Source organism: Coregonus lavaretus (genome assembly GCF_964263955.1).
Source record: "Coregonus lavaretus genome assembly, chromosome: 13".
Taxonomy (NCBI): Eukaryota; Metazoa; Chordata; class Actinopteri; order Salmoniformes; family Salmonidae; genus Coregonus; species Coregonus lavaretus.
This window is the reverse complement of record NC_140000.1, coordinates 12550260-12577150: the sequence shown is the minus strand read 5'-3', so window position 1 is coordinate 12577150 and position 26891 is coordinate 12550260. Positions and strand designations below refer to the sequence as shown.

General features: G+C 40.1%; 3 protein-coding genes across 7 annotated transcripts in view; 1 reads left to right on the top strand and 2 right to left on the bottom strand.

The window, feature by feature from the left end:
• Nucleotides 1-23240, bottom strand: part of LOC311140412 (hormone-sensitive lipase-like) — a 52917-nt gene extending 29677 nt beyond the window's left edge. The window contains exons 1-2 of one of the 2 annotated variants that reach the window (XM_084175453.1): nucleotides 23142-23240; nucleotides 16940-16980 (exon numbers count right to left, since the gene is read on the bottom strand). In XM_084175453.1, the coding sequence (XP_084031579.1) occupies nucleotides 16940-16955 (16 nt within the window). In that variant the 5' untranslated portion in view covers nucleotides 16956-16980; nucleotides 23142-23240. The remainder of the gene's footprint in view (nucleotides 1-16939; nucleotides 16981-23141) is intronic. The other variant, XM_084175452.1, reaches the window with a different exon arrangement.
• LOC311139364 (sperm acrosome membrane-associated protein 6-like) overlaps nucleotides 1-26891 on the top strand; it is a gene marked incomplete at its 5' end in the record, with an annotated part of 1014348 nt that overhangs the window by 572673 nt on the left and 414784 nt on the right. The gene's annotated exons all lie outside the window — the stretch shown is intronic.
• On the bottom strand, nucleotides 24065-26787 carry cd79a (CD79a molecule, immunoglobulin-associated alpha). 4 transcript variants are annotated; one of them, XM_084174399.1, is made up of 5 exons: nucleotides 26649-26787; nucleotides 25677-26039; nucleotides 24709-24833; nucleotides 24420-24482; nucleotides 24065-24278 (listed from the first exon to the last, which is right to left on the bottom strand). In XM_084174399.1, the coding sequence occupies exons 1-5, from the start codon at nucleotides 26686-26688 to the stop codon at nucleotides 24141-24143; spliced, it is 729 nt and encodes a 242-aa protein (XP_084030525.1). In that variant the 5' UTR covers nucleotides 26689-26787; the 3' UTR covers nucleotides 24065-24140. The 4 variants fall into 4 exon arrangements, with proteins under 4 accessions (XP_084030525.1, XP_084030527.1, XP_084030526.1 ...); XM_084174401.1 differs by having other exon boundaries at nucleotides 24718-24833; XM_084174400.1 differs by having other exon boundaries at nucleotides 25677-26036.

Sequence of the window (26891 nt, the reverse complement as noted above, 5' to 3'; positions counted from 1 at the left end):
AAAGCTCTGTCCATTGCTGTCTCTAACCCGGTACCGATCATTAAACATTTGCATTAACTGTCTACAAAGTGTCTAAGTATATCCTTGCATCCTTGATTCTTTGATACCCGAGAAACTCATCATAACAGATTGCCGTCTTCACGAACAGGATGCAGTCTACAGCTCAACTAACAGGTAAACAGACTTTCATTATATTATTATGTTAAAATCTGCTTATGTGTGGTAAAGCTGAACTGTAACAAACTTTAAAATTCAATATTTTAAAAGGGGGACGATGAGTGGTGTTGAATTATGTAAAGGGATGTAAGGAGGAATATTAAATTGCATAATGACATGATTCAAAACAAGGTGTGTTAAGTAATTAGCATAAATTGGTAAAGAGAGACTCTGATGTGTTGTATCATCATGGGAGTAAATTAGGTTATGAAGCTCTGATGTGTTGGACCATCATAGGAGTAAATTAGAATAAGCTCTGATGTGTTGTATCATCATAGGAGTAAATTAGATTAAGCTCTGATGTGTTGTATCATCATAGGAGTAAATTAGATTAAGCTCTGATGTGTTGTATCATCATAGGAGTAAATTAGATTAAGCTCTGATGTGTTGTATCATCATAGGAGTAAATAGGTAAAGAGAGAAATAGGTTACGGACCTTTTTGATGTGGTAAAACATAATTAAATAAAAAGAGAATTAGACAAATGAATTCCTCAAAATGGCTAGGAGAGGGAGCCAATGACATATAACCTTTGAATCATAGCACCAAAATGACATTTCAAGGCAAACTACATTTTAATACATTATCAGGGTGGATATTTGATGCAAGTGTTTGAATTTACTAACATTGCATGAAATAATAATACAAAACAACGTGGAACCATATCTTAGTGATTTATCAGCATGGACAGATAATGACTATCCTCTTGATGGTAGTTTTAAAAGGGATAAATTACAAGTAGCGCGAAAAGATATCATTGACAATATCGCCGTAAGCATCACAAAATGGGATTTAGATTATATGAAAATGGTATATAAAGCATGTGATTTCATGAACGCACGATGGCCTGGAAATGGGATTAATAATAAGAAAAGTCAGATAAGGCATTATGCAATGGAACGACATAGGCTACTTTATGAAAAGAGTGTAGAAATTATTTTGTGTGCATAATAAGTATGTAAATGCGTATGATAAGGTCATATAATAAGTTACGATATATCATAGAATATCAAGGAGGGGTAAATAGAGCTTGATGTTGTTTTAGAGAGTAGTGGAAAGTCTGTTTTCTGGGACAGGCATGGCAGTGTCCTTGGAATTTACAGGCTGTGTTTTTCTGGTTCCACTGGGAGAATGAATGAGGATTGTTAAACTAACTTAAGTATTCTTTGATGCGAGTACCTAGAAGTTTCTAACGGTCTATATGGAGTTTACTCCTGAGTGGCGCAGTGGTCTAAGGCACTGCATCGCAGTGCTAACTGTGCCACTAGATCCTGGTTCGAATCCAGGCTCTGTCGCAGCCGGCCGCGACCGGGAGACTCATGGGCGGCGCACAATTGGCCCAGCATCGTCCAGGGTAGGGGAGGGAATGGCCGGCAGGGATGTAGCTCAGTTGATAGAGCATGGCGTTTGCAACGCCAGGGTTGTGGGTTCGATTCCCACGGGGGGCCAGTATAAAAAAATATGTATTCACTAACTGTAAGTCGCTCTGGATAAGAGCGTCTGCTAAATGACTAAAATGTAAAATTATGTGACAAATGTGAAAATATGATCCATTTTACATATGGTAGGTGATTATTAGAGGTTTCATAAAATAATAATTGGAATAATTATATATTGGCTTGCTCACCCAAACGTAGACGTACGTCGTGGGTGGAAAAGTAATTAATATGGGTTTTCTAAGTTTGTACCATAGTTGGATAATGTGATTGAGATAAGATTTAAGGAATAAACTGACCGTGAGTAAAGTAGTTAAAGACGTAAGTTATAATATTGTACAAAGCCAATTTAGGGTTTCCATCAAAATAAAACTCATTATGGAGCGAATATGATGTAATAAAGGAATTACATTATGTCGCAAGGGAAACATAATCAAATCAAATTTTATTGGTCACATGCGCCGAATACAACAGGTGCAGACATTACAGTGAAATGCTTACTTACAGCCCTTAACCAACAGTGCATTTATTTTTAACAAAAAAAGTAAAAATAAAACAACAAAAAAAGTGTTGAGAAAAAAAAGAGCAGAAGTAAAATAAAGTAACAGTAGGGAGGCTATATATACAGGGGGGTACCGTTGCAGAGTCAATGTGCGGGGGCACCGGCTAGTTGAGGTAGTTGAGGTAATATGTACATGTGGGTAGAGTTAAAGTGACTATGCATAAATAATTAACAGAGTAGCGGCAGTGTAAAAAGGATGGGGTGGGGGGGCAGTGCAAATAGTCCGGGTAGCCATGATTAGCTGTTCAGGAGTCTTATGGCTTGGGGGTAATCCGTTTTATTAAAATCACCAGATCTATTTCCAAATCAATAAATGTGGATTTGACTCGTTGACTGATAATTTATTCATTTTGAGCACGTGAGAGATTTGCAAAGAAACGATTTTTTAAGGCTATTTTCTTGTAATTGTGTCGTTATTATGTACCAGAGGTTAAGACTACAAATCATTGTAGTTGGGCTACTTGTGGGACTTATTGTCTTTTCGAAAGGCATCGGTTCCATGGTACTGACTAAAATCTGGGTTTTGGAGTATAATTCACATGATGGTATGTGTGCTTGAATGGATACTACAAAGTATTTGGTTTGGCGATGTTGAATGGAAGATTTGTAGCGTGGTGCGTGGTTTAAATAGAAAGACTCACTTATTTCACAAGAATAGCGAGACGATTGAGTGGTAGTAATTATTTTGGGCGTTGACTAATGGGTTTGCTAGATAAGTGATTGAGAATGGTGGTGTAATGTTTATAAATAAATTGGATAGTGATTATATGGATAAGAATTCAATATATGATGGTAAACTACAGCAAGTGTTTGATATTACTTGTAGGTAACTATCCTTTCTACGTAGGCTCTCTTCTATATTATGATAATGGAGGAGTGTTGGTTTCAGATGAGAAGTGGCTAAGATTTTAGTTGATTACAAGAGAAATAGGATATAGTTTAAGACGCATGAAGAAGTGAATGTCTTATATTGTAATAGATAAACTGAACCGAACATGACGTTACTAAAGCAATTTAGGATGGTTAATGTTGTTATGTTCGTTTTTAAACCCTATGATGGAGGTAAATGTAGAACGCTGTTTGAAAGTGTGTTTTATTAGGTCTGCTAGTAAAAATGGAAGAAGGTCCATGTTTTTTTGTTTGCGGGTGTTAATCATTGGGGCTCGCTGTAACGTGGGAGCGCTATAGGGAATGTTATGTTAGGTGTAAAAGGATCAATGGTTGCTGTGGAGAAGAGAGTCATAAGGGTTGAATGTTTGGTGTGAAAGGGCTAGCTAGTTAGTGGTGCGTACTAGTGACATCACTTGCTATGCAACATGGAAGTGGTTGTTTAACTTTACATTTATGTCATTTGGTGGACGCTCTTGTCCGGAGCGAATTGCAGTTAGTGAGTGCATGCATATTTTTTTCATACTGGCCCCCGGGGGAATCGAACACAGCCCTGGCGTTGCAAACGCAATGCTATATCAAATTAGCTACATGGGGTCTTGCTTTGAAAGGAACGCAGATTTTGTATGGTGTTTCGATGGTAAATGTTGTCGATATGTGTAGAGGGTCCCTGGTTCAAACTCAGGGAGGGACAGAAAGCAAAACTATTCTATTGATGATATTGACCTAGATCACGAGGTGAATTGATTGTCTTAACAACTCATAGCGAATAGTAAAACATAGTAATTAAAGTGGCATATCGGTGAATATATGTTTTATTTGTTTTGACTATAACTTCATAATAATGTATATTTTGTTGAGGTAATGTTATATGGAAAGGTAGCGATAGAGAATAATAGATATTGTAGAGGGTTTACAAAGTAAGTAAGTTCATTGGGTGATGAGACATGTTGAATTGAATTGTTTAAAGATGATATGTAGGAAGCATTGGGATGATATGAAGAATGTCTAGATAGGTGAATGTGGAACGTTATTTGATCATTGGTAATTATTATTACATTATATAGTTTGTTTAAACAACATTGAGTTATGCAGACAGTTCATTATTTCTAAAAACAATAATCTGTTTATGGTACGTTGAACAATGGGATATAGTTTTTACTTTTAGGATGATGGATTATGTAAACATTTTTGTAAAGTATGAAGTTATTAAACAATAGGTTTATATTTTAAAACATCAATGCAACAGGTTGCAATGATTAAATTAATATCAGGGGAAACAGATATTTCCAATGTTGATTGATCTAGTAACGATACTAGGATAATTTGATATGGGATCAAAAGGAGCAGATTTAGGGGTTGAATAATCATTGTGAGAATTACAGAGGATGAAGTCTGAAGGGTAATCAATTTTAAATAATCATTGTAAGCTCAGAGAACATTGAGTGGTTTTCATATTTTTAGACATTTTAGTTAATCTTTTTATGGAGTAGTTATGAGGAGTTAGATTGATACAAACGATTATTGATGAGATAGGACTGTGGATATATGTATCATGTTTTGTGTGTACTTACTATCTTTGGAATACTGATTGTAAATGAATGTTAACGACATGTATCATTTCTATTCCAGGAGCAAGGGGATTTCCTTATCTCATTGGAATATTGCTCAGGGCTAGGGTGGAACAGTTAGTAAAATTAAGTAGTCTTATTTTTAGGTCGTAAAAAAGGGAGCTACCAAATTAAGTAAGGCCTGGCTATTTTTGTTTGTTGTTTTTCAAATTGGATTTTTCATATAAAACACAACACACATAGTATGGTGTTTATAAAAGGGTTGTTATTTTTCAACAGGTAAAAGGTGATAGGTCTTAAAGGAGCACAGTGAATTTTATGACGTTTTTTATTTTTTGACTGAGTTTTGGGTATACAGTGGGGAGAACAAGTATTTGATACACTGCCGATTTTGCAGGTTTTCCTACTTACAAAGCATGTAGAGGTCTGTAATTTTTTATCATAGGTACACTTCAACTGTGAGAGACGGAATCTAAAACAAAAATCCAGAAAATCACATTGTATGATTTTTAAGTAATTAATTTGCATTTTATTGCATGACATAAGTATTTGATCAACTACCAACCAGTAAGAATTCCGTCTCTCACAGACCTGTTAGTTTTTCTTTAAGAAGCCCTCCTGTTCTCCACTCATTACCTGTATTAACTGCACCTGTTTGAACTCGTTACCTGTATAAAAGACACCTGTCCACACACTCAATCAAACAGACTCCAACCTCTCCACAATGGCCAAGACCAGAGAGCTGTGTAAGGACATCAGGGATAAAATTGTAGACCTGCACAAGGCTGGGATGGGCTACAGGACAATAGGCAAGCAGCTTGGTGAGAAGGCAACAACTGTTGGCGCAATTATTAGAAAATGGAAATAGTTCAAGATGACGGTCAATCACCCTCGGTCTGGGGCTCCATGCAAGATCTCACCTCGTGGGGCATCAATGATCATGAGGAAGGTAAGGGATCAGCCCAGAACTACACGGCAGGACCTGGTCAATGACCTGAAGAGAGCTGGGACCACAGTCTCAAAGAAAACCATTAGTAACACACTACGCCGTCATGGATTGAAATCCTGCAGCGCACGCAAGGTCCCCCTGCTCAAGCCAGCGCATGTCCAGGCCCGTCTGAAGTTTGCCAATGACCATCTGGATGATCCAGAGGAGGAATGGGAGAAGGTCGTGTGGTCTGATGAGACAAAAATATAGCTTTTTGGTCTAAACTCCACACGCCGTGTTTGGAGGAAGAAGAAGGATGAGTACAACCCCAAGAACACCATCCCAACCGTGAAGCATGGAGGTGGAAACATCATTCTTTGGGGATGCTTTTCTGCAAAGGGGACAGGACGACTGCACCGTATTGAGGGGAGGATGGATGGGGCCATGTATCGCGAGATCTTGGCCAACAACCTCCTTCCCTCCGTAAGAGCATTGAAGATGGGTCGTGGCTGGGTCTTCCAGCATGACAACGACCCGAAACACACAGCCAGGGCAACTAAGGAGTAAGAAGCATCTCAAGGTCCTGGAGTGGCCTAGCCAGTCTCCAGACCTGAACCCAATAGAAAATCTTTGGAGCGAGCTGAAAGTCCGTATTGCCCAGCGACAGCCCCGAAACCTGAAGGATCTGGAGAAGGTCTGTATGGAGGAGTGGGCCAAAATCCCTGCTGCAGTGTGTGCAAACCTGGTCAAGACCTACAGGAAACGTATGATCTCTGTAATTGCAAACAAAGGTTTCTGTACCAAATATTAAGTTCTGCTTTTCTGATGTATGAAATACTTATGTCATGCAATAAAATGCAAATGAATTACTTAAAAATCATACAATGTGATTTTCTGGATTTTCGTTTTAGATTCCGTCTCTCACAGTTGAAGTGTACCTATGATAGAAATTACAGACCTCTACATGCTTTGTAAGTAGGAAAACCTGCAAAATCAGCAGTCTATCAAATACTTGTTCTCCCCAATGTACATGATTTCTTATGAGAATAAATGTCATGAGGATTTAATGTACACTTGGGGTACATAACATTTATGAGATGTTTTGAATATTGGTAATGTTTAGTATACTATAGGATGGAACAATTCATTTAATGATTTCAATGACCGCTGCAATCTGTCCTGGCTTTATAGTGTGACTTGATCACCCGCACTGTAAATCCTGGAGGCATGATGAACTGAGGGTTAGTTATGATTAGGATAATTGTGAAGAAGTTTATAATTTGGTAATAATATATAGTAGATAAAGAGAGAGGGAGCTATCCTGAATGAGGGATACCTGTTGCTAGTTAGTTGTACTAATCTTGGATTACTTTACGGGATAGAAGTAAATTGTGGTATTATCCAATGTTGTCATTTTATTATGATTTAATAAACAACGTTGGTGTTTTGTTTTTGAAAGCATGAATCACGTTGTGACTCGTGTTCAAATAAGGGGGTAGTAATGATGGTAAGATTATTTATTGGTACAATTGAAAATCATAGTAAGAATTTGAGCAGTAGTAATTAATGTGTTATGGGTCAGATTAAATGTTTTAGGGGAAATGTATTTGTGGTATAAGGCATGATGTAGAGGAAGCATGTCTATGAAACTAGTGACAATAAGATGCAAGAATGTGCACTTCCTAATCAAGGTTATTACTGACTGATAAGTACTGTGTAAAGTAGCATACTGTGTCTCAACTAACAATGTTATGAAGTTTTCTTTAAAAAAGGTGAAGGCTTCTGGGCCAGAACTAATAGGAAAATCTGTGCTTTTTATGTGCATGAGAGACTGTGTGGCAGTAGAGGATTAAAGAAGTAAGAGCTGGACAGAATCTAGGTGGTGGTTAGTACTAGTTGTTACGGGCTACCTCAAGGAAGGGAAAGTAGAAGAGAGATTTGTGCATATATTTGTCCCAATGTAGGAGTGTTAAAAATATCATAGGAGGAAGATGGAATTGTCACTGTGGAGTAGGGCTGAACGATTAATTGCATTCGCGATAATATCGCGATTTGACTGAACGCGATTTTCTAATCGCAACGTGCGCGATTTGAGGTGGTCACGTGACGCGACTTTTCATGCTGTCCAGCGCAATGGCCTCTTGCTCGACGGAACAGTCAGAAACTGACACAGCTGATACTTTAATATCGAAGAGGAACAGCACGTCGGTGGTGTGGAACTATTTTGGTTTTAAAAAAGAAGATGCTGAGCAGCGTCAGGTGTTGTGCAGAGCATGCCGTGCTCCGATTGCTACTTCACGGGGTAACACTACAAACCTGTTTCAGCACTTAAAAAAATACCACAAATCAATGCATGACAGTTGTATGACCAAAATGCCGAGCATCAGTGCGCGAGACAAGCCAAATACCTCAAGACAGGGATCACTGACAGAAATGTTCGAAAGTGTCACTCCGTATGAACGTAATTCAAAACGGCACGGAGAAATCACTCGGACAATAACCGAGTTCATAGCCAAAGATATGATGCCTCTCAGCACGGTGACCAAGCCTGGGTTCATGGCATTAATACATACGCTTGATAAACGTTACAGTATACCCTCCCGCACATACTTCAGTCAGACTGCCATACCGGAGCTGTACAAAAAGTGCAAAGAGAAAGTCGCCGCGGAACTTAAAACGGTGGAGTTTTTTGCTAGCACTACTGATATGTGGTCAAGCCGCACAGCTGAGCCGTACCAGAGTCTTACAGTCCATTTTATTGATGAAGATTTCAACCTCCGAGCTCGCTGCCTACAAACTACCTACTTCCCAGACGATCACACAGGGGAAAATATTGCAGCCGGCCTGAGAGAAGGGCTTGTCAGCTGGGATCTCCACGAGGAGAATCACGTCTGCATCACGACGGACAACGCGTCGAATATGGTGCTTGCTGCGCGGCTTAATGAATGGACGAGGCTCCAATGTTTTGGCCACAGATTACATCTTGCCATTGGTAAGTTATCGTGTGTGTGTGTGTGTGTGTGTGTGTGTGTGTGTGTGTGTGTGTGTGTGTGTGTGTTTGTGTGTGTGTGTGTGTGTGTGTGCGCGCGAGTGCGAGAGAGAGAGATGCGTCGATTAGTAAAGCTGAATATACAAATATATATAAATGATATTATATAAATCGGATGGGATTAAATAAATTCATACTTCCACTCCTTTTCTAATATGTAAATTCATTTTACTTGCTTATATCATATGTCTGTCTGTGGTGGAATGCCCACCTGCATTTTTTTTCTTTTCTTGTTTTTGTTTTTTACATGTTTTTTTAGTGTTTATGAGAGAGAGAGAGAGAGAAAGAGAGAGAGAATTGACATGCAAATAAAGACCCTTTGAATTGAGAGAGAGAGAGAGGATGTGTTGTGGATGTGTGTATTTCAGAATTACAGCTAATTTGAGTGTGTAATAGTGAGAGCCTTGTATCAAAACTCAAATTGTGTGTAATACACTACTTTTTATTTATTTTAGAAAATGCACTCAAAGATGACAGAGTGTCAAGGGCAACAGCACTGTGCAGGAAGCTGGTGGGGCACTTTTCCCACAGTTGGAAGAAGAAAGCAGCCCTGACGGAGGCACAGAGAGAGCTCAAACTCCCTGAGCACAACCTCATAACGGAGTGCCCAACAAGATGGGGTTCTAAAGAAATGATGATTGCCAGAGTGCTTGAACAGGCCAAAGCCATTTCTCAGGTATTGTCTGGAGATCGATATGCACGCTCCCTTATCCCAACCTGGCAGGATATTGACGTGTTGGAGTCGATTCACAAGGCACTGCATCCTCTACTGGAGTTTACTGATGCTCTTTCTGGAGAGGAGTATGTAAGCATCTCCTACCTCAAGCCAGTTCTCCACCTTTTTGCCACATCAGTCCTGGCTGAAGATGCTGAGGACACTGACCTGACTAAATCAATAAAAACCAAAGTCCTAGCATACCTCAATAACAAATATGGAGACCCAAACATCCAGGAGCTTTTGGATGTTGCCTGTTTCCTGGACCCTAGGTTCAAAATACAGTACATCAGTACAGACAACATCCCTGCTATCAAGACTCGTCTGAAGACAGAGATAGTAGACTTGGCACAACGTACATATCATTGGGTAAATAATTATGTATTTCACAAAAACAAAAATTTTCTGTAAAATCTAACTGGAAAACTAATGGCTGTTGTTTTCATCTAATAGGAGAAGAGGTCTCGTACTGAAACTGTTCAGATGCCTCAAAGTGCACAGTCCTTGGGGGAAAAGACGAAGAGGTCTCTTGGCAGTTTTTTCAAGACCAGTTCAGCCTCTCCTTCTTTGCCTGTAAATCTTGAAGATGTCGCAGAGGCAGAGATAAACAATTACCTGATGACTCCTACCATTGATGGAGAAGATGATCCATTGGCTTGGTGGAGGGTGCACAAGATCAGCTACCCACAGTTGTGCACCATGGCACGCAAGTATCTTTGTGTACCTGCTACAAGCGCTCCCTCAGAGCGTCTTTTTAGCACAGGAGGGAATATTGTGACTTGCACTCGCTCAGCCTTGAAGCCAGAAAAAGTCAATATTCTGGTTTTCTTAGCAAAAAACCTGTGAGCCACTGAGAACAGAACTGTTGGATAAGTATGGCTGGCAGTGCCATACTCGTAGTGAACTTTAGTCTGTGTGGTGTGTTATTGTTGTGTACTTGAGATAAGTGAGGCTCATCTATTTTATATTATAATATTCAAATCGTTTATAAAAAATAGTTTGTCTAAATTAAAAGTGCATTTCTCATTTTTTATTTATAACTTTATTTACTTTGATTTTACAAAATATTTTCAAAGCAAATTCCTTGTTTCAGTTGTGTGAAATGTTACTGACTTGGGAGCAGTAAGATACATACAATTTAAAAAAATTTTTTTTTTAAGACTGTACCTTTTGCACACAGTGTTTACAAAGTTCATGCCTTTGTTTAAATTATTTAAATGCACAGTGGCAAAGCCACAGATGTTTCTGTAATGAGCAGTTCAATAAAAATGTCATTTATTTCAAGTCATACATGTTTGAATTTAATTCTAACAAATAGACCCAGCCTATGGGAAAGAACATTTCACACTAAATGTATATACTATTGTGTTGGTCATATTTAAATCATTCATTATGTTTTGTAGGGGAAAAAGGATAAATAAATTAAATCGCATATTAAATCGCAATCGCAATATTGGGGGCAAAAAATCGCAATTAGATTATTTTCCAAAATCGTTCAGCCTTACTGTGGAGCATTGTTTTTGTGTCTATGTCTGTGTGTCATTGCAGCTGTGAATCTTGAATTCAATATTGGTGCGATGCAAGAAGGACATGGTACACAGAGCAATGTGAATAGAAATGGGGAAGTATATTAGAAATTGGTATTAGGAATAATTGTTAAAACATAATAATCTGTCATATGGTGAATGTTTATATGGATTTATTGGTTTAGATATGAAATCAATTAAACTGTTGTGTTTGTCTTCTAGTGAGATAAATACAGATTATGTCTTGATGCATAGTAGGGATCATTTGGCCTAGCATGGTGTGAACCTAGATAAATAAATAAAAGTAACAAACTATGAACCGGCTGAAGATGAATATCAGAGGCGTTGAAGACGTTTTTGTAAAATACCACTTCTACATGCAACTGGTCTACATTTACATTTTAGTCATTTAGCAGACGCTCTTATCCAGAGCGACTTACAGTTAGTGAGTGCATACATTATATATTTTTTCATACTGGCCCCCCGTGGGAATCGAACCCACAACCCTGGCATTGCAAACGCCATGCTCTACCAACATCCCTGCCGGCCATTCCCTCCCCTACCCTGGACGATGCTGGGCCAATTGTGCGCCGCCCCATGGGTCTCCCGGTCGCGGCCGGCTACGACAGAGCCTGGATTCGAACCAGGATCTCTAGTGGCACAGCTAGCACTGCGATGCAGTGCCTTAGACCACTGCGCCACTCGGGAGTCTACAACAACCAATCGAAGATATCAAAGGATATAATTTCTCATGTTGTTGGTATAATGGTTGGCAAATGGAGAAGACAATGAGGTTGTGGAGTTGGTGGTGAATAGAATGAGACATTGTAGTTGTGACATTGTTATGGGCAAGTCATTTTGAAATATGAAGATGTCTGAAGAACGTATTGAAGAGACGCAAGAAGATTTAAGTGCCGGGGGAGACAAAGGGGTTGCTTAGCTGTGTTGATAATAAAATTGGATTTATCTAAATTTGATAATTTGGGTAGTAGGTATATACACTGGTAAATTAATAGTATTAAGAATGCATTGAGATAATTATCTGTATTTATTATCAGGATAAGGAAGGTCATAATTCAATTATGGATGTTTATAATGTATGTTAATATAAGTATACATTCGGGCAGTTGTAATGGGTGATTAAGTTGAGGGTTTAAATTTTCATTGATATGGATAAAGTGAATCAATAAGGATTTTTAAGTAAATCATTGGTATGTATTAGTATTTTTATTTTCAGAATGAAGGATATTGATTGTTAAATTGAGAAATGTTTTATATAGATATTATGGGTTAAAACAGTAATACATTAAGGTAATGTCTTAGGATACATTTATATGATTTATTTTGAGTGGACATTGTTGAATCATACTGTTTTAAACATGGAAGTTAAGGTGAGGATTGTGAATGACATCATGAATATGTTGATTAATTGGGTTAATGTTAGCATATTGGTCATTATATACATTTGAAGTAGTGGGTGATATTGATAGGGACGTTTAGAGTGGTAAATATCTATGTTGATAGGCAAGTACTTAATTGGTTATTATCATGGGGTTATGATATTTTCATATGATCTGAATTTGGTTGAATTCTTAAAGCAGGAATAGTTGAGGGATGTGATGATTTAACAGGGAGTGAAAATAGAGTGTTATAATGTGTATGTCATATCAGGTATATTAGGAGAACAAAGTCGGAGTTGAACATTGTATCTTTTAACAATGATGGGTTTTTAAGAATTGGGTCTGAGATGTTACTCAGAATATGCAAGTGATAATCACATAGTATTGGATGCTATTATAGTAGATAAAGAGGGAATATGTGATTATATGAGGGATACATGTTGGATAGTAAGATTAGGAAGGTATTGGTAATTTAAATAAAGCTATGGGAAATATTAGAGACATATAGGAAGGTATTATGAGTATGAATAGAGATGTATCAGTCAATATAAATGAAAGGAAAGAAAGGATATATGTGTTATTCCAGGTTAGAGTACATTGATAATGTTGATTGGGGAATGTTAAATTGGAAATGTATAAAGTGGATTTTAAGATTTACAGGATCGAAGATGTGGACAGATGACTATCTTAGTAGATCAGATAGAGCCCCTTGTGACCAGTGAAAAGCTTAGGGTTCATCTGATGGCGCAGGGATGATGAAGACAGGGAATATTTTGTTATATTCATGTGTTCAGATTATAATATCCATACAAAGTGTCATGGATCTTTGTATTTGTGGGGATGATGTCATGATGGTCACAATTTAGTTGATGGATGTTTTTCTTGGTAGCATGTATAAGATGATGGGTCAGTTTTCTAGTCAAAGATACAGTGGGGGAAAAAAGTATTTAGTCAGCCACCAATTGTGCAAGATCTCCCACTTAAAAAGATGAGAGAGGCCTGTAATTTTCATCATAGGTACACGTCAACTATGACAGACAAAATTAGAATTTTTTTTCTCCAGAAAATCACATTGTAGGATTTTTAATGAATTTATTTGGAAATTATGGTGGAAAATAAGTATTTGGTCAATAACAAAAGTTTCTCAATACTTGGTTATATACCCTTTCTTGGCAATGACACAGGTCAAACGTTTTCTGTAAGTCTTCACAAGGTTTTCACACACTGTTGCTGGTATTTTGGCCCATTCCTCCATGCAGATCTCCTCTAGAGCAGTGATGTTTTGGGGCTGTCGCTGGGCAACACGGACTTTCAACTCCCTCCAAAGATTTATGGGGTTGAGATCTGGAGACTGGCTAGGCCACTCCAGGACCTTGAAATGCTTCTTACGAAGCCACTCCTTCGTTGCCCGGGCGGTGTTTTTGGGATCATTGTCATGCTGAAAGACCCAGCCACGTTTCATCTTCAATGCCCTTGCTGATGGAAGGAGGTTTTCACTCAAAATCTCACGATACATGGCCCCATTCATTCTTTCCTTTACACGGATCAGTCGTCCTGGTCCCTTTGCAGAAAAACAGCCCCGAAGCATGATGTTTCCACCCCCATGCTTCACAGTAGGTATGGTGTTCTTTGGATGCAACTCAGCATTCTTTGTCCTCCAAACACGACGAGTTGAGTTTTTACCAAAAAGTTCTATTTTGGTTTCATCTGACATTCTCCCAATCCTCTTCTGGATCATCCAAATGCACTCTAGCAAACTTCAGACGGGCCTGGACATGTACTGGCTTAAGCAGAGGGACACGTCTGGCACTGCAGGATTTGAGTCCCTGGCGGCGTAGTGTGTTACTGATGGTAGGCTTTGTTACTTTGGTCCCAGCTCTCTGCAGGTCATTCACTAGGTCCCCCCGTGTGGTTCTGGGATTTTTGCTCACCGTTCTTGTGATCATTTTGACCCCACGGGGTGAGATCTTGCGTGGAGCCCCAGATCGAGGGAGATTATCAGTGGTCTTGTATGTCTTCCATTTCCTAATAATTGCTCCCACAGTTGATTTCTTCAAACCAAGCTGCTTACCTATTGCAGATTCAGTCTTCCCAGCCTGGTGCAGGTCTACAATTTACTTTCTGGTGTCCTTGACAGCTCTTTGGTCTTGGCCATAGTGGAGTTTGGAGTGTGACTGTTTGAGGTTGTGGACAGGTGTCTTTTATACTGATAACAAATTCAAACAGGTGCCATTAATACAGGTAACGAGTGGAGGACAGAGGAGCCTCTTTAAGAAGAAGTTACAGGTCTGTGAGAGCCAGAAATCTTGCTTGTTTGTAGGTGACCAAATACTTATTTTCCACCATAATTTGCAAATAAATTCATTAAAAATCCTACAATGTGATTTTCTGGGAAAAAAATTCTCATTTTGTCTGTCATAGTTGACGTGTACCTATGATGAAAATTGCAGGCCTCTCTCATCTTTTTAAGTGGGAGAACTTGCACAATTGGTGGCTGACTAAATACTTTTTCCCCCCACTGTGTGTGTGTGTGTATATATATATATATATATATATATATATATATATATATATATATATATATATATATATATATATATATATATATATATATATACACACTACTGTGGGGGAATATTGTATTTTAGATTAATTTATGGGGGTTAAGTGATCTTACCACAAGATTTAAAAAAAAAAAAGTGGATTGATATGATGTTTTTATAGTGTGATGATGTCATGGTATCGTGGGGAACAGGTTAGAGTTACTAGATAAGTGGTTAGGAGACAGAAAGTCTACATTCCTTATGTCAAAGTAGATTAGTGATGTTTAGGGTAGTATGATTGATGGACAGGATGTAATGACCTGGGGCAAAGGGTAATAATAACAGAGAAAGGGAGTGCCATGATGGTTTCCAGATGTATGTGAAAGGAAGATAACCAAGGGTATATATAAGGGAGAGTGAATCTTTGTTCGATAGTTGGAAACAGCTAACGGCAAAGCTCTGTCCATTGTTGTCTCTAACCCGGTACCGATAATTAAACATTTGCATTAACTGTCAAAGTGTCTAAGTATATCCTTGCTTGATTCTTTGATACCCGAGAAACTCATCATAACACACCTTAAAGCGTACTGTTACAAAAAAAGACTCCACTTTGCCAGATGATTACATGACCCATCAAGTTAGCCAGGTGTGTCTGGGGTTGATTACGGCCATCTATTGTATTTCATGAACATGTGTCTAGATAAAAGTGACCCATCCACTTAGCAAGATGTGGCTGGGGGGTGGTTACAGCACTTCTTTCACATGACCCAACAATTTAGACAAGTGTGTATGGGTAAGCATCATCTAATAATTAAATATGTATTAAATATTTTTATCTGGACACTTTATTTTTGATATTACTACAACGCAAATATGCAAGTAACCATTTCACTGCACCGAATTACTTTCCCAATGTTCCCCAACTGCAGTGTATAATATAATTTTTTTTAGTTCTGAGTCTCTACTTTTATCCAATGTAAAAAACATCACTTCAAATTTTGCAACATAAGACTGAATCGTGGTGATCAGTCAAATTGTTGTGGACCTGTCAGCATAACGTTTGAATTCAACAATGTTTTGCATTGACTTTCCCCCCAACCTAATATGCTGGACTGCCCACAAATTCTGAAACATTGTCAAAGTAATACTTCAAAGTAAAACATCAACTGTCTCCATGTTAACCTGAAATTTGACTGTTGACTACAGACCGGCTGCCTATGGCATACAGCAAAACTTGAAATACATAGCCTATTTACTAAGATACTAGGCCCAATTAAATGAGATGAGCATGGTCATTTGTTGTATTGGCTACTTCGAGATACTAACCCATCACGGCCAGAAATGTGAGGAATATATTCTGCAATGGTTATGAAAACAACAGATTCCTATGTCAAATTTTTTGCTTCTCTCACTAACACCAAATAGCTGGATCTTGTTTTTATGAATAAGTGTCTCATAGCCCCCATTTGAACAAAATACTTAGGCTACTTGCCTGCTTGCAATACTTCAACCACTAGACAATGCGTACGCTGTCTGTTTTGTACTCACGCAACATTTATAAATGAGGTCCCTGGCCCACTAATTATACTGAGAACATCCTGAGAGGGCAAGAGGACAACTCAGACCCTTCAACCACCAATCAATTAAACTAATCAAATTAGTGAAAGCAGCTGTATACTATATTCTCTCTCAAGTCTATAGAGATGGAGGCAGCCTAAGCAAGCAACAGCTGTTCAGTTCATATCACCCATCTAAAATCTTGGAAAGAACCTAACTGGGTTTCAATCAGTCGCACTATAACCATTCTGACCTGTCAACTTTTACACCAGGCAGTTAAGTGTAAATAACCACACTGAACTAAAAGTGACACCTGGACCCATGACATTAAAACTGGATGAATACAGGCATTAATAAATCATGTACAACAACTACCACCAGCGGCATAACAGACTTATAATGAGCCCTACAGGGGGATGGTGTGGGTGGGTGAGAAAAAGGAGAACGTAAATCATGTGTATGAGCAGGCAAATACACATAGAGGCATTAAGCATGCTGCAGGCCACAACTACTCTAAAGCCATAAGAGTATAAACAGGTTTTTTTTTACCCGTGTCCGGGTTCATGGTTCTGTCCTTGTCGGTCTCCTCTCTTCAACAACAGCAAGGAGAGAAGGAGGAAAGAGAGAGAGTGAGAGGGTGGAAGTAGTAAAAAAAGAGAGCGAGAGATGGGGTTTTGTGATTGGTCCTCCCTCCTTCCCCTTTTCTCTCCGTCCCCTGTCTGTTTTTGTTTGTGTCAGGCAGCATGTCATTCCTCATCCACTTCCAACCAGTCTTGTTTTTCTTTTCTCTCCGTTCTGTTCCCCCACTCTGTTTTAAAGGGCAGGGATTCTTCAGCCACATGCCAGCAGTCCCACTGAGCTACACTCTGGGGCCATGACTCTTCACCCAGTCAGGGGAAGACAGACAACTGTGTACGCATGCACACAGTATACACACAGAACTGAGCAAGGGGATTGGGTGCATGCATGTGCCCTGATGTCTGATTGAAATAATACCATTTTGAAAATGCAGACATAGCCTAACCTCTGTCTCTCTCCCCCTGGCAGTTAGTAACCTTGGCTGTTATTGGCTGTTCAGCATGCAACTCCCAGTGACCTTCAGCCTAATTGGCAGATACCATGGTCAAAGACAACTGTGTGTGAGCGTGAACGAGTGAGTGCATTCCTTTTGTCGGGTTCTAGTAGAGCTGGGTGATATGGACAAAAATCCACTGCAATAAATTGACCCAAAAAATTGCACTAACAATAAATCAGCGATAAATTACGAGAAATCATTTTTGGGGAGGTGCTAGAGCTGGCCGATATGAAAAAAAGTAATATTGCGATAAATTTAACTACTTTGTGCGATAAAATGTTTTAATGGACAGTTAATTTACATTAGTGGCAGGGCTCTAGAAAATGTTTTCCAGTGCCAAGCCATTTCATATAACATCCAGGAAATGCAATTTTGATATTTTGATGTGCAACCTGTCAAAATAGGATCCAGAATGATCAGATTTATTTTTGGCTCGTCAGAGAATTTGTTGACATCTTTGTGCATATTGGAGTATAATATTCACCACCTGAGGAAGTGGGAACTCAAAACACTTAATAGATTGCTAACTCTAAATATGATATTGTTGCTAGATAGTCATGTAGGCTAATTGATTAATCTACCAGTAAATGTAGGCTAATGTCCTACAAAAACTTTCCAGTAATTTTTGTTTTTTGTCCCAGCTCTAGGCTTTAGATCCTTCATTTTATAGTTGAGGTAAGACAGTTGTAAGGTATTTCAAAGTAATATTCCTCTAGATCAGGGCTGCCCAACCCTCTTCCTGGAGATCTACTGTCCTGTAGGTTTTCAGTCCAACCCTAATTTAGCATATCTGATTCAGCTAGTTAAGGTCTTGTTGAGCAGCTAATAAGTAGAATCAGGTGTGTTAAATTAGGGTTGGACTGAAAACCCACAGGACGGTAGATCTCCAGGAAGAGGGTTGGGCAGCCCTGCCCTAGATCAGAGAGTAGGCCTACATTTCATTCACTGAATTTACTGGAAGTACATTCAAAAGTATGGTAAAGTAGGCTATAGTACACACTCTAATTAAAAATGTAGACTTTGTGCATGAAAAAACGTCCAACTACGCCTCTTTCTCATCGATGTGTCATGTATGAAAAAAAAATATGAAAAAAAGAAACATGTATGCACTCACTAACTGTAAGTCGCTCTGGATAAGAGCGTCTGCTAAATGACTAAAATGTCAAATGTAATTCTGGTCATGCACGCAGCGGCTAGCCACTGTAGCTAGCCAGAAACTCTCCCCGTATGTGTTGACGTCATTTCACAGGATTTGTTTTTGGATGGAAGATGTAGAGATCGGTAAGAAATAGCTTCTGTGGCCAAATATTTATTTATATATTTTTTTTGTTAAGCTTTAAATGACACGCCTCAAAAGCATCTTAAGGCTAAGTTCATCGTTAGAACCTTCGTAGGAGCATCGTTAAATCTCTGAGTTGCACTTGAAAACGCTCGTAATCTAAAAAGCCTGCCTCAGACCAGCTAAGTGCTTCGTTAGATGCTTTTTTGCCCTACTGCGTCACTTTATACACAGAAGATCTCCACGAAACAGACTCACATGGTTAATCGGTCTGTGATCGCTAATAACTTCAGAACAACGTTGACTACAAATACAAAGTTGCCAATGTCTACGCAATTGATATGAACAAGTGACATAAAAAGATGCTTCAAATGAAAACCTAGATGACTGCATTAAAATATAAACAGTAGGCTATAGGCCTATTTTAATTATATTGAAATACGTTTAATGTTCAATCGATTGAGTTCTATTTTGCTACAGGCTACTGTCTAATTTGTCTCAATATATTTAGAATCCTAGATGCCATCGTCTGCCATTGTCCCCTTCCCTTGAGCAAGTCACTTAACCCCCACACAACAACAGCTCCACAGGTGTCCAGTGTGGCAGCACCCTGCTGCAAACTCTTCAACCTGTGTGTCTTTCGGAGAGGTTGGGAGCAGAAGTCAAATTTCAGTTGGACCTTGTGTACAATTGACGACTAAAGTGATCTTAATCTACAGCCTACTGCACACACTTACAAACACACACTTACTACACCCCAAACACCTCATACTTTGTCTGAACATGAGAGTTCAAGTTTTAATAAACAGTAGTAGTGAAACTTTGAATGTGTACTATTTAGGGATGCTGAGATGTACATGTAGGCCAGACCAAGTCTTGAGAAATGTCTACGTCTGCCCCAGGCCTGAACCTCATTGTTGGATGTACTGTACAGTACAGTACAGTACGTGCCAGGGCAGCAGCTGGATTGGTTGTACGCAGTGCTTTCCAAACAGTGGGAACAAGTTATCTTGTTGTGGATGGCAGCTCAGCTCTTTCCTCCTGGATTGCAGCTTGAGACTGACTAGGCCTTACCATTGTTGTGGCTAGGCCTTAATATTGTTTTGGTTAACCACATACTTAGCTAGGTCAGTTTAACTGGTGGGGTGGCATCCTAATGATCCCATAGACTGCAGGACAAACATGCTGAATCGTCTGAATACAGAGTAAGGATAGGTTAACTGAATGTTTTAGCACCCTCCCTGATAAGCTTATCTTCAAGGAAAATGTAAATTGTCAGTCCAGGTACAATGAGAAAAGTAAAGAGGGAGACAAAGAGAGTGAAATGACTTCTCTCCTATCTAGAACATAGGCCTAGAAGTTTATCTTGAAAGTAAAGTCTCATTCAAATGAATAACCATGTCTGCTCGTCTTTACAACCTTGGTACCTCAGTATCAGTAGCAGAGATAATTGGCTACTTGACATCCATTTAGTGTCGCCTATGCTCTTTGAATATGGTGCATGTTAATGATATTCAAATAGTCAGGTATTCATTTAAACTGTGGCCCTCTGGGGACTCACACATTGGAACAGAATACAGAGGCTCTACAGAGACTGTGGGTGTAGAATTCTAAGAAGAACATCAAAGTGCAATGTTCCCCAACATTCAACCACTAATATGAATATAAACACTAAAGCCTATAGTATGTGTAAGTCACCCTAATTGATCATGGCATGATGTCACCTAGGCCTAGAGATGTTATGGGTGGTGCACACTGCACTGCTCTTTAACTTTAGATGGCATATAAGTTCACTTTTCATCAGAAATGCCATGGTACCAAAAATAAGCTAAGCCTGAGGAAGTAGGTCCTATTGCTAATTGAAGTCAAGAAGCATTCAAACAGTGTGAAGGCTAGGCTACATCTTCCTCTGGCAGTGCCGGGGGGGGGGGGGGGGGGGGGGGGGGGGTCGGAAGTTAGGACCCTTGCCCCAGACTATTTCAGTTGTGGCCAAACTGCACAACAGGACGTTAGTAACAATGAGCCTCTCCACCCCTCACAACCAAGCATGCCTGGTGGCCTGGACTGGTTTCCCCTCATCCCTTTACTACACTGTCTGACTGAGATGACAGACCAGATAAGACAGTCTAGTACTAGGAGGTGGCTAGTCAACATCTCATACAGCAGGTCATTGCTAAGGTCAGACGGCATCTACAGCCAATGTTTCGACGACTAGGCTACATTCACCATTATCTGCATATTTTGATGGATAGGCTAAACGTGTGGTTAATGTTGTGGCAATCCAATCCACAGGTATTTTTGGAATTCAAATGTCTATGGGAAGGAGGAAATCCTGCCCCTGCAGAATGCATCTGGCTCTTCACTCATTATCTGGAATCACTCAAAAGGGGCTTACAGCTAGAGATAATAACTTTAAAAACTCTCCTTCCAGACTCACATTAAGAATCACCAATCTAAAGTTAAATCTAGAATCCGCTTCCTATTTCGCAACAAAGCCTCCTTCACTCATGCTGCCAAACATGCCCTAGTAAAACTGACTATCCTACCGATCCTTGACTTCGGCGATGTCATTTACAAAATAGCCTCCAACACTCTACTCAGCAAATTGGATGTAGTCTATCACAGTGCCATCCGTTTTGTCACCAAAGCCCCATATACTACCCACCACTGTGACCTGTACGCTCTTGTTGGCTGGTCCTCACTACATATTCGTCGCCAAACCCACTGGCTCCAGGCCATCTATAAATCACTGCTAGGCAAATCCCCGCCTTATCTTAGCTCATTGGTCACCATAGCAACACCCACCCGTAGTATGCGCTCCACCAAGTATATCTCACTGGTCATCCCCAAAGCCAACACCTTCTTTGGCCGCCATTCCTTCCAGTTCTCTGCTGCCAATGACTGGAACGAATTGCAAAAATCTCTGAAGCTGGAGACTCTTATCTCCCTCACTAACTTTAAGCATCAGTTGTCAGAGCACCTTACCGATCACTGCACCTGTACACAGCCCATCTGAAATTAGCCCACCCAACTACCTCATCCCCATATTGTTATTTATTTTGCTCATTTGCACCCCAGTATCTCTATTTGCACATCATCTCTTGCACATCTATAATTCCAGTGTTAATACTAATTGTAATTATTTTGCACTATAGCCTATTTATTGCCGTACCTCCATAACTTGCTACATTTGTACACACTCTATAAAACATTTTCTGTTGTATTTTTGACTTTGTTTTACCCCATATGTAACTCTGTGTTGTTGTTGTTTTTAATCGCACTGCTTTGCTTGATCTTGGCCAGGTCGCAGTTGTAAATGAGAACTTGTTCTCAACTGGCTTACCTGGTTAAATAAAGGTGAAAAACAAAAAGACAAAAAAAGGAAAAGAAAAATAGCAGGTCTCTTTGCTCCACAATAACAGTCTAGTGCCAGTTTTCATCCAAGAGGCACGTTTGCTGAATATGATATCATGTTCATTCGCCTCATTACTAAATGCCTACAGATGAATGGTTTGTTTGTGAGAGACTATGGTGAAAGGCTCTTGGACATATTTAATCCAGTTGTTTGTAAATAGAGTGATGGCTTAATTAAAAGTATAGTAAAGAAGCCTGCTACAGTGGGAGAACCATCTGACTGACAATGGCTTATTCATGGCCATGTAATGCCGACCCCTCAAGCATGTTCTTTTCCACAGTCTGCCCATGTGTCACATTGTTCAGTACACGGTTCCAAATGTAAACTGATGGCAACACTGTCTGAAGAATGATAGGATGCTGCTGTTGCATTCTGCCGCTTCTCAACGTCCCTCACCCCTCCACACACACACACACACACACACACACACACACACACGTTAATCACTGTTTTGACAACCTGATCAGGTGGAGCATTGTCATCGTTAGTCTACATGAGCTGGGAGTAAGCAACAGGGGCTAAAGAAAGATACCGATATAACAGGTGACACGAGGTTTCGAATAGATACAATGTTGATTCTAAATACAGTCAATTACTCGCGCAAAATTGTTACAATTTCCTAAGTCATTGGGAACGTTACATTGTAGCGAGATAGCGCGTTACCTACATTATGAAATAAAACGACTTGTGAAAGTTTCAACCTAGCTAGCTACTAAGCTTAGCTTCGAAACACTGGCAACTATTTTAATGCACAAACCTCATATCACATAACACAAGTTGCCAGAAAACGTAATGCTAACGTTACATGTTAGACTGTTGTTGTCACTTGACGCGGCTTAAATATTTCTGTAACTTGGCTAACGTTAGCATCCTAGTTAGCTAGAAGAGAGGCAAGAGTTGGAGTGTGCAACCTAATTTAACCGCCATGATCAAAAACCACTAAAGCGAAAAGTCAAATTTCTAACTGCTGTAAATTACGTACCTATTGGTCCCTCTTTATATTTTGACGAACGTCGTCCATTCAAACCTTTTTCGAGGCTGCTGTTGCCTCCCTTCTTTCCCGACGCCATCTTCGCCCACTAATTTCGCACCCCCTTCTCAAATCTTCTAGTCATACCTGTAAAAAAGCCACACCCACAACCAAAACCGCAGCCAGTCAGCGCTGGCTATGCATTCCTAGAGCCTATTGACGTGCTCCAATTTGACAAACGCCACCTCTCTTTGCTGCGTTGCAGTGTCCAAAAGCTTTCCCCAGATAATCATCTGTGGTAAACAAAGTACGGTACTGTCTGTCAGTAGGTTTCCCATCACAGTGAGGTAAACCTTCATGTATTATAGCCTAGTGACGGCTTAGTAGCTGCCTACAAGCTACAACATCGGCAGTGGAGGCTGCTGAGGGGAAGACGGCTCGTAATAACGGTTAGATCCAGGTTCAGAAATGGGATAATGCTTCCGAGACTCCATCACTCCTGTCACATCAGTATGGGCGCGAGTGACATATGACAAATACATCAATTTCATGAAGCAAAAATGCTAAATATGTAAACATGAACGCATAAGGCAATCAGTTTTATACTTTTATTTACAAAGCACAATTCAGGCCTTGAATTATGGAGATTGGAGAGAAAAAAAACATTTGGCCAATGCATACACAAAAGCGTAGAAAATGCAAATATGCAGAAAAAATTCTCTTATTTATATAAAATGTTTAGGTATTGGCAATGGTAATGAAAGGCTAAATTGAAAGCAAAATTCCCCCTGATATTGTAGGTTTCTGCCTTTTTGGCCCACTAAGAAATTCGATTCAAATATAGCCAAAGGCTGCAAGGAAAACGCAGGTCAGTCACCTCTATAAATTCAAACATGGGGGGGAGCACTTTTGAAGAAAATTCCTATCAAAACCCTCACCCCAATTCTGTTCTCACAAATGACTCTTCTCCCACCCTCTCTCTTCCTCCCCCTCCTTCCTGCCCCCTCTCATTCAAGGCTTCTCCAGTTGGATTTCCTCCTCCTCCTCCTCCTCCTCTATGAGCATGTTTCCCACGTCTTGGTAGGGGCCCTGCACCAGAGAGCGCTGGATCTGATCATATGTGGAACTGCATTCCTCCAGATTTAGACCCTGTATATGGATTGAGGTAAGGGAGGTTATGATAGGTTGACTTCCTCTTCCCTTCTTCTAGGACTTGTTTGATTGACAGAAGAATGGTGAAAACAGTGACTATGACAGAAAGACAGAGAGAGGATCTCATTCAAGCCCCACCTCATAGATATTCTCCTCTTCCTCTTTGACCCTTTTCTTCTTCAGTTGATTTAGTTTCTTCGTCTTGAAAAGGAGAGGAAGTTAATGACATCATGATATTAAGTAATTCTCATGACAATGGTGTGAAAAAAAAGCCCACTGTCGTCATATAGTAAGATTACCATACATACTAGTCCTTCTGGTTAAAGCAGAGTTTTCAAATGACACAATTCACTATTGGAATGAGAGTAAACTAGGAATATTAGGTCTAGTAGCCTAGCATTAGCAGTAGAAAAGGTGGCCTGCTTGCCTCTCTGACCTTACGGAGCATCATGGTACCATGCAGAAGCACCACCACCATCAGTAACACTCCCTCAGCCGTCAGGATGCTGTTCTTGGTGCTTTCACGGATGTCCAGAATCTTCACCATCGGCCCTGAGCAGGGAGAGAGGGGTCAGATATAGGTAATCAGAGTAGAACTCACCTGCTGCTCTTTCATGGGTGAGATGCAGGCTAGATGTGAATGAAAGGGGGGGGCAGATTACCATGCATCAGATTGCAGCAAGACAGAGGATAATATTTTGAGATAAATAAAAAAACAATGCTCCTTATGTCACACAATTTCCAAGGAAAAACTATAAACAAAGCATTTGTTTATCATTTCAACATTGGTCATTTGAATTAAATCAGCGGGATTACCACACAATGTAGCCATTCACTGGTGACTTAAGTCTGGGTGCTTTAGGTGGATTGCCATCTGGTCTGATCCGTGTGCACTACCGGGACCCAACTTTTACGTGGGCAGGTTGTCATGACCATCACAGATGATCTACGTGATCCACAAGGAACAGATACTGCCATTCATGGTGCATTCTACTGGACTGGGCAGTGGTTAACTAGATTTGTCGATTACAAAGCATTCTCCATTGCTTAGCTGGTTTGACCCCATCCCCCCAGACACCCACACGTACATACACACTGACACACACACATAGTAGAAATACTGTACAACAAAGTACTGTGAGTACAGTCCAGACGGAAGCTTTTGAGGGTTACACACACTGTAGACCTGCAGGAAGGTGACGTGAGTGCTTACTGTGAGGGCTTACATTTACATTTCAGTCATTTAGCAGACGCTCTTATCCAGAGCGACTTACAGTTAGTGAGTGTATACATTTTCATACTGGCCCCCTGTGGGTATCGAACCCACAACCCTGGCGTTGCAAACGCCATGCTCTACCAACTGAGCTACATGGGACTACACAAACACACACTCACTGTAGACCTGCAGGAAGGTGCCGTGGGTGTACACAGAGGTCCACAGGGCGCTGTGGTTGAGGAAACACTGGTACAACCCTGAGTCGTTCAGACGGACTTCCCTCAGGGTGATTGTGTGACACATGACCCCCGCCATAAACTTCCCCCCATCCACCGTCACACGGTTGTCTCTCCGGTCCACTCGCTGCGGGCCGGCCGTGCTGTTGACTATGTGGAGGCGGGTGACCCAGGTGGTCTGCACGGGGCCCCCTGTGGCTGAGTAGCAGCATTGCAGGGAGGCGGTGTGAGAGAGCTGCACCCTCAGAGAGGGCCTGTCTGCCTCCAGAGTAACCTGGATCTGGCGGAGGTCACCGTGGACACCTGCTAGAAGGCAGAGCAGCAGGAGTTGGATGAGGTTGACCCATGATACACTGATCAAAGGTCAGTTATTGACAGCATATCTGTCCAACTATTGGCCCAAGACAATGATATAAAGAAACTGTAGCCTACAAAGTATAAGAACAAAGTATAAGAATCCAGTGCTGTAATATTATGTCTCTTAATATCTCTTAACATCTCTTGTTATTTTTAGAAATGTTATAAGTGTGGGGTATATATTCTAGTGTGTGATAGCACAACCACCTGCTCTTGTAGGAGATACGGTTCATTAGAGCAGAACAGATACATTAATACATTATACTCTCTCAGTGTTCTCACATGTACATAATGTCACACAAACAGCCAAATAATCTCATGTTTCAAGGGATAAAATGGGGGAAATTGTTTTAATGTTGCAATGCATGGTTTAAAGGGTTGAAATCTGTTCAAAGGATGTTGAGAATATTCATATTAATTCACTCAAACACCATGGTTTATACTTCGGTCTCATCCGCTCACCTGTAATGTAATTTATCTAAAATAAAGGTGAATATGCACTGAAAGGCTAACTACCCTGCACTGTTTATCAGCGTATCCTAGCAGCCCCTTACTCACCAGCCCAGAAGCAGAGGAATAAGAATGTCATGGCCACCATCTTCTTCACTGTGTTTTATATTGGTTGCCAGTCGTTGCAGAAAATAAAAAGCCTTCATAAAAAGTATTTTGGTCCGATGGTAATTTGAGTGTTGTGCCTTTCAACACAGCTATACACTTCTAACCAGTTGTCTTGTGAACAACCTTCCTTCCTCTTTTGTTGGTCTCTCTGTGTCAGGATATATGCTTGAGTGATTGCAGTGT